The 7,608-nt window shown below is 54.7% G+C and overlaps 1 protein-coding gene across 1 annotated transcript in view; it reads left to right on the top strand.

The window, feature by feature from the left end:
- The first annotated feature begins 7,059 nt into the window (after positions 1 to 7,059).
- Positions 7,060 to 7,608, top strand: part of LOC147086392 (uncharacterized) — a 57,368-nt gene continuing 56,819 nt past the window's right edge. Inside the window, exon 1 of the mRNA XM_085978241.1 lies at positions 7,060 to 7,604. Within this exon, the coding sequence (XP_085834367.1) occupies positions 7,298 to 7,604 (307 nt within the window). The 5' untranslated portion in view covers positions 7,060 to 7,297. The remainder of the gene's footprint in view (positions 7,605 to 7,608) is intronic.

Here is a 7,608-nt window from a genome sequence, read left to right as displayed (position 1 = left end):
CGAGGTGCATCTGCTGTCGGGTCTCCGGGTGTAGTGGTGATCGACGGGCCCCGGGGCGCGGTCTCGAGGCCGGTGTTTGGCGTGTCTGCCCCCGGGGCACTGTCTCAAAATGGGGTGCTCTCGCCAGGCCCGTGAGCCACATGGGCAGAGGCCTGAGAACCCACCTCTGAAACTGGTGGGTGGGGGTGAAGCTGGAAGGAGAAACCACTCTGACTTCCAGCCAGAGTTGGCTAACGGACCAGAGGAAAAGCTGCACTTTACGTCACGCTCTTAATTTGCCCCTTCAGATTGATCCTATGGTCCCAGTGTTCTGCAGTTCAAAGTGGTCTCGGCAGACAGACACCCCTCATGAAGCCACAGTGATGGGCTGGTTACTGGTGCGCCGACAGGCCTGGTCTCTGCTCTAACGGGATTGTTAAATCACTTGTGAATTGGCACCAACTAACCCCCCTCTCCCGCCCGAGGCCCCTTTGCCTGTTCCGGTGGTCCTGCCCCAGCGAAGGAATTCTCCCAGTGTCCTGGGCGGCATTCCTTCCCTCAAACAAAACCGCTATTCACCTTCCTCCTTTTTCTGCGGGATCGTGCCGTATTATAAAAATGGCCGCCGGGTTTGCCTGCAGGGCGGCCCCTGCACTGGAAAGCGCCGTCCGTCGTGAGTCCTCGGGGCGTCCCGAAGCGCACCGCGATTAATTTCCGTCTGCGTGAAGCAGCAAAACCAGGAAGGCTGACATTTCCAGCGTCTTCACTCTGGCTTTGCTTCTCGCAACTGTTAGTTTTAAGGCCGTCTTTGCTGTAATGCTGGCGTGGAATTCAGAGTGGGGCCCACCCATAATTATTCACCCGACAGTGTTACCACGCTGAGTCACAGAAACATCGAAGATAGGAGCAGGAGTCGGCCATTCGGCCCCTCGAGCCTGCTCCGCCATTTAATGAGATCATGGCTGATCATCCAAACTCAGTACCCTGTCCCTGCCTTCTCCCCATATCTCTTGATCCCTTTAGCCTTAAGAAATATATCCAACTCCTTTCGGTTTTAGAGGTTCATGGTGGGCCCGTTCTCCCCCCTCCCCCCCCCCCCCCCCCCCCCCCCCCCCCCCCATTCTGTTTCTAACTGGAGACCGAGGTTTCCAGCCCAGGTTGGTTTTCCCCCCCCCCATCTTGTTTTACTTTCTCAAGTCATTGTGCACGTGTGAGACTATCGCAGGGATGTTCTGAGATCCTTTTAAGCCGAGCGTGGCGGCACTGCAGCTGGAGGGGAGCGGGGGGGGAGGAGGTGGAGGAGAGGTGCGACACCTCCGGGAAGAAAGCTACAGTCGAAGGGGGGGCCTGGCGCTGTGGTACTGGAGGGAGCGTGGACGAGATGGATGGTTTGAAGCGTGCGTTTGGGTGGCAGGGAGCCAGTGTGGGCGGGGTTGATGGGCGAGGGTGGGGCTGGCGGGTGGGCGTAACCGGGACAGGATGCTTGCAGCAGAGTTTTTGGACAAGTGGTGGAGGGAGGCTTGATGGTAGGCGTGGAGTCTGACGGCTTGGGGAGGGGTGCGAGGGGGATTTTTAGGCTAGTGCTGCATCCCTCGTACGCTAAGGGTTTATTTACACTTGGTGAGTGCAGGGAGCTGAACGCGAGGCACTCGGGCAGGGGTGATCAGTGTAATTGTTCCCTGTCAAAAATAACGTTCTGGAAGGCCCATTTACCGCACAAATGGCTTTTCCTGCGGTGCTTATTAGCCCACGCCCTCATAGGAACAGGAGGAGGCCCTCGAGCCTGTTCCGCCATTCAGTGAGATCATGGCTGATCTGTGTCCTAACTCCATCCACCCGCCCTGGCTCCCATGTCTCTGAATAGCTTTTTTTGTTGCTAGACAAGGGTATCGGTCTCCGATTCTAAAATGACTGAGTGAGCATCTACTGTTTGTTCAGGGAGAGAGTTCCACAGTTCTGCCCCCCCCCCCCCCCCCCCCGCCTTTGGCACTGACCAAACTTCAGATGTTTGGTACAGAATTTGTGGATAAGGGGCCAATTTGAAGCCTGGGTGGGGTGGGCGAGATGCCCGACGGAGATGATCCACTGTGTGAAAGTAGGTAAATGGCCACCCTGGTAAACATGCCCCGTCATTAAGCACAACAACTTGCATTTATATAGCACCTTTTTAACACAGTAAAACGTCCCCAGGAGCTTGGTCAAAGAGGTATGTCTTGAGGAGCATCTTAAAGGAAGGGAGGTTCAGGGAGGGAATTCCAGAGCTCGGGGCCCAGGCGGCTGAAGACACGGCCGCCAATGGTGGAGCGATGGAAATCGGGGGATGCGCAAGAGGGCAGAATTGGAGGAGCGCCGAGATCTCGGTGCGGGGGTGGCTGGAGGAGGTTACAGAGATAGGAGGATTGTGGGACTGGAGGAGGTTACAGAGATAGGGAGGGGTGTAGGGGGCTGGAGGAGGTTACAGAGATAGGGAGGGGTGTAGGGCTGGAGGAGGTTACAGAGATAGGGAGGGGTGTAGGGCTGGAGGAGGTTACAGAGATAGGGAGGGGTGTAGGGGCTGGAGGAGGTTACAGAGATAGGGAGGGGTTGTAGGGGCTGGAGGAGGTTACAGAGATAGGGAGGGGTGTAGGGCTGGAGGAGGTTTCAGAGATAGGGAGGGGTGTAGGGGCTGGAGGAGGTTACAGAGATAGGGAGGATTGTGGGACTGGAGGAGGTTACAGAGATAGGGAGGGGTGTAGGGGCTGGAGGAGGTTACAGAGATAGGGAGGGGTGTAGGGCTGGAGGAGGTTTCAGAGATAGGCAGGGGTGTAGGGGCTGGAGGAGGTTACAGAGATAGGGAGGGGTGTAGGGCTGGAGGAGGTTACAGAGATAGGGAGGGGTGTAGGGGCTGGAGGAGGTTTCAGAGATAGGCAGGGGTGTAGGGGCTGGAGGAGGTTACAGAGATAGGGAGGGGTGTAGGGCTGGAGGAGGTTACAGAGATAGGGAGGGGTGTAGGGCTGGAGGAGGTTACAGAGATAGGGAGGGGTGTAGGGCTGGAGGAGGTTACAGAGATAGGGAGGGGTGTAGGGGCTGGAGGAGGTTACAGAGATAGGGGCTGGAGGGGGTTACAGAGATAGGGAGGGGTTGTAGGGGCTGGAGGAGGTTACAGAGATAGGGAGGGGTGTAGGGCTGGAGGAGGTTTCAGAGATAGGTAGGGGCTGGAGGAGGTTACAGAGATAGGGAGGATTGTGGGACTGGAGGAGGTTACAGAGATAGGGAGGGGTGAAGGGGCTGGAGGAGGTTACAGAGATAGGGAGGGGTGTAGGGGCTGGAGGAGGTTACAGAGATAGGGAAGGGTGTAGGGGCTGGAGGAGGTTACAGAGGTAGGGGCTGGAGGAGGTTACAGAGATAGGGAAGGGTGTAGGGGCTGGAGGAGGTTACAGAGATAGGGAAGGGTGTAGGGGCTGGAGGAGGTTACAGAGATAGGGGTGTAGGGGCTGGAGGAGGTTACAGAGATAGGGAAGGGTGTAGGGGCTGGAGGAGGTTACAGAGATAGGGGTGTAGGGGCTGGAGGAGGTTACAGAGATAGGGAAGGGTGTAGGGGCTGGAGGAGGTTACAGAGATAGGGAAGGGTGTAGGGGCTGGAGGAGGTTGCAGAGATAGGGAAGGGTGTAGGGCTGGAGGAGGTTGCAGAGATAGGGGTGTAGGGGCTGGAGGAGGTTACAGAGATAGGGGTGTAGGGGCTGGAGGAGGTTACAGAGATAGGGAAGGGTGTAGGGGCTGGAGGAGGTTACAGAGATAGGGAAGGGTGTAGGGGCTGGAGGAGGTTGCAGAGATAGGGAAGGGTGTAGGGCTGGAGGAGGTTACAGAGATAGGGGTGTAGGGGCTGGAGGAGGTTACAGAGATAGGGAAGGGTGTAGGGGCTGGAGGAGGTTGCAGAGATGGGGAGGGGTGTAGGGGCTGGAGGAGGTTACAGAGATAGGGGTGTAGGCTGGAGGAGGTTACAGAGATAGGGAAGGGTGTAGGGCTGGAGGAGGTTACAGAGATAGGGGTGTAGGGGCTGGAGGAGGTTACAGAGATAGGGAAGGGTGTAGGGGCTGGAGGAGGTTGCAGAGATGGGGAGGGGTGTAGGGGCTGGAGGAGGTTACAGAGATAGGGAGGGGTGTAGGGGCTGGAGGAGGTTACAGAGATAGGGAGGGGTGTAGGGCTGGAGGAGGTTACAGAGATAGGGAGGGGTGTAGGGGCTGGAGGAGGTTACAGAGATAGGGAGGGGTGTAGGGGCTGGAGGAGGTTACAGAGATAGGGAGGGGTGTAGGGGCTGGAGGAGGTTACAGAGATCGGGAGGGGTGTAGGGGCTGGAGGAGGTGTAGTCACTGTTGTAATGTGGGAAACTCAGCAGCCAATTTGCGCACAGCAAGCTCCCACAAACAGCAATGTGATAATGACCGGATAAATTGTTTTAGATGCTGATTGGGAAGGGGCGAGGCCATTGAGGGATTTGACAACAAGGATGAGAATTTTAAAATTCTCGGGGACTTAGTTTACGGTGCATAACGGGCACAATGGGGTGTGTTATCTGTGGCAACTTGTACCCTTCGTGCTTGCCACAGCCTTTTGGTGGATGCGAGTATGAACTAATGCATCTGCTGATAAATAGCTGCCATTCCTAATCGGTGTGCCTGCGGGGTGAGAGGGGCATTTTTAAAAAAAAAACAAAGACCTCCCCAGTTCTAAAATATGCTGTTTTGTGGTGGAGATGTATTGGTCAGGTGAAGGATTCGGTGTCTAAACAGAATAATTGGGTCACTTAGTGCGCGTGTTTAGATGAGATCGCAGGCCATAATCCGTTCTAAACGGATTGGAATAGATTTCCAGAGGTCTGCCTTTGTCTGGAACGTTGGTTCTGAGGGAGATGCTCTGTACCCTGTGGAGCTCGCAATGCTACAGTGACGGGAACTACAGAATCCTGAGGGAAGTTTGGAGCCTGTGGGGACGGTGAATCGGGTCGGAGAGCCGTCAGGAGGTGAGTGTCCCGGTACATTGTACCAATCCTTCTCTATAGATGCTGAAGAGTCGTAGGGGAGCGTACTGCCGGGTACTGTAACAGTAGGATGTTCTGTGCTGTACTGGTTTCTGTAGGTGTCCTTTGTTGTACCATTAGTGTAGGAGACACTGCCAGATACAGCAGGGCTATCTTGCTGTTCCCCTGATGGTTCTGTGCTCATCCTTGTTTTCAAATCCCTCCATGGCCCTCGTCCTCTCCCTATCTCTGTAATCTCCTTCAGCCCCGCAACCCCCACCCCCCCCCCAACCCCGTGATTTCTGCGCTCTTCTAACCCTGCCCTCTTGAGCATCCCTGATTTTAATCGCTCCACCATTGGCGGCCGTGCCTTCAGCTGCCTGGGCCCTAAGCTCTGGAATTCCCTCCCTAAAGCTCTCCGCCTCTCCTTTTAAGACGCCCCTTAAAACCGACCACTTTTGACCAAGCTTTTGGTCACCTGCCCTAATTTATCCTTATGTGGCTCGGTGTCAAATTATTTGTCTGACAATACTCCTGTGCAGCGCCTTGGGACGTTTTATTATGTTAAAGGCGCTATATCAATAGTTGTTGTTGTGCCTTACAGACTAATTCTATAAACCGTGTTTTTAATTGTCAGGAATGTTAGAGCTGGCTACGTGTTTCTCAATACAGGCACCCAGTGTCTGCATCAAACACAATTGGAGAGTAAAGCTCCCTCTACACTGTCCCCATCAAACATTCCCAGGACAGGTACAGCACGGGTTAGATACAGAGTAAAGCTCCCTCGACACTGTCCCCATCAAACACTCCCAGGGCAGGTACAGCACGGGGTTAGATACAGAGTAAAGCTCCCTCGACACTGTCCCATCAAACACTCCCAGGGCAGGTACAGCACGGGTTAGATACAGAGTAAAGCTCCCTCTACACTGTCCCATCAAACATTCCCAGGACAGGTACAGCACGGGTTAGATACAGAGTAAAGCTCCCTCTACACTGTCCCCATCAAACACTCCCAGGGCAGGTACAGCACGGGTTAGATACAGAGTAAAGCTCCCTCTACACTGTCCCATCAAACACTCCCAGGGCAGGTACAGCACGGGTTAGATACAGAGTAAAGCTCCCTCTACACTGTCCCCATCAAACACTCCCAGGACAGGTACAGCACGGGTTAGATACAGAGTAAAGCTCCCTCTACACTGTCCCCATCAAACACTCCCAGGGCAGGTACAGCACGGGTTAGATACAGAGTAAAGCTCCCTCTACACTGTCCCATCAAACACTCCCAGGGCAGGTACAGCACGGGTTAGATACAGAGCAAAGCTCCCTCTACACTGTCCCCATCAAACACTCCCAGGGCAGGTACAGCACGGGTTAGATACAGAGTAAAGCTCCCTCTACACTGTCCCATCAAACACTCCCAGGGCAGGTACAGCACGGGTTAGATACAGAGTAAAGCTCCCTCAACACTGTCCCATCAAACACTCCCAGGGCAGGTACAGCATAGGTTAGATACAGAGTAAAGCTCCCTCTACACTGTCCCATCAAACACTCCCAGGGCAGGTACAGCACGGGTTAGATACAGAGTAAAGCTCCCTCTACACTGTCCCATCAAACACTCCCAGGGCAGGTACAGCACGGGTTAGATACAGAGTAAAGCTCCCTCTACACTGTCCCATCAAACACTCCCAGGGCAGGTACAGCACGGGGTTAGATACAGAGTAAAGCTCCCTCTACACTGTCCCATCAAACACTCCCAGGGCAGGTACAGCACGGGTTAGATACAGAGTAAAGCTCCCTCTACACTGTCCACATCAAACACTCCCAGGGCAGGTACAGCACGGGTTAGATACAGAGTAAAGCTCCCTCTACACTGTCCCATCAAACACTCCCAGGGCAGGTACAGCACGGGTTAGATACAGAGTAAAGCTCCCTCTACACTGTCCCCTCAAACACTCCCAGGGCAGGTACAGCACGGGTTAGATACAGAGTAAAGCTCCCTCTACACTGTCCCATCAAACACTCCCAGAGCAGGTACAGCATGGGTTAGATACAGAGTAAAGCTCCCTCTACACTGTCCCATCAAACACTCCCAGGGCAGGTACAGCACGGGTTAGATACAGAGTAAAGCTCCCTCTACACTGTCCCATCAATGTATGTTTGCGCTAAAAAGAATGAATTTGAGGAGTTTTGTAACTGTCCATTGGGGTTTGATTGGACCAGATACAACCTCATAGCCCAAGTCTGTGGGCTGCCGCAGAGGCAAGCAGCCAATATCTCGCCCACAGCCCACTCCCTCGAGCCCTTAAATTCTGCCACCGTGAAATGGCAGCTCCCGCGTCACCGGCCCTGCTCTTCAAATCTTTATTTATTTCCTGCCCACTGACGATAGATTTACTTTCGGGTTTCAGGTCTGCGGTCCTGTGCATGCTTGGCCTGGTCTGTCTTGCCTTTGACGGGAGCGGGGTCAGTCGGCCCATCTCCTCCCACGAGGGCGGGGCGCCGGGTCGGGAGCCTAGGATGAGCGCGCTGGTGAAAACGGTGATCGGCGACTCCGTGGGGCAGTTGGTGTGCTGTGTGTCGCCACAAAGGGACGGGAGAACACCGGAAATCGGCAAACCCAAAAAGCTGAGCCA

This window comes from Somniosus microcephalus, unplaced genomic scaffold (assembly GCF_052327205.1).
Source record: "Somniosus microcephalus isolate GS21.2 unplaced genomic scaffold, FLI_Smic_1.0 unresolved_chr7, whole genome shotgun sequence".
Classification (NCBI taxonomy): domain Eukaryota; kingdom Metazoa; phylum Chordata; class Chondrichthyes; order Squaliformes; family Somniosidae; genus Somniosus; species Somniosus microcephalus.
The sequence above is the reverse complement of the archived record's forward strand: the minus strand, read 5'-3'. Positions and strand labels throughout refer to the sequence as shown.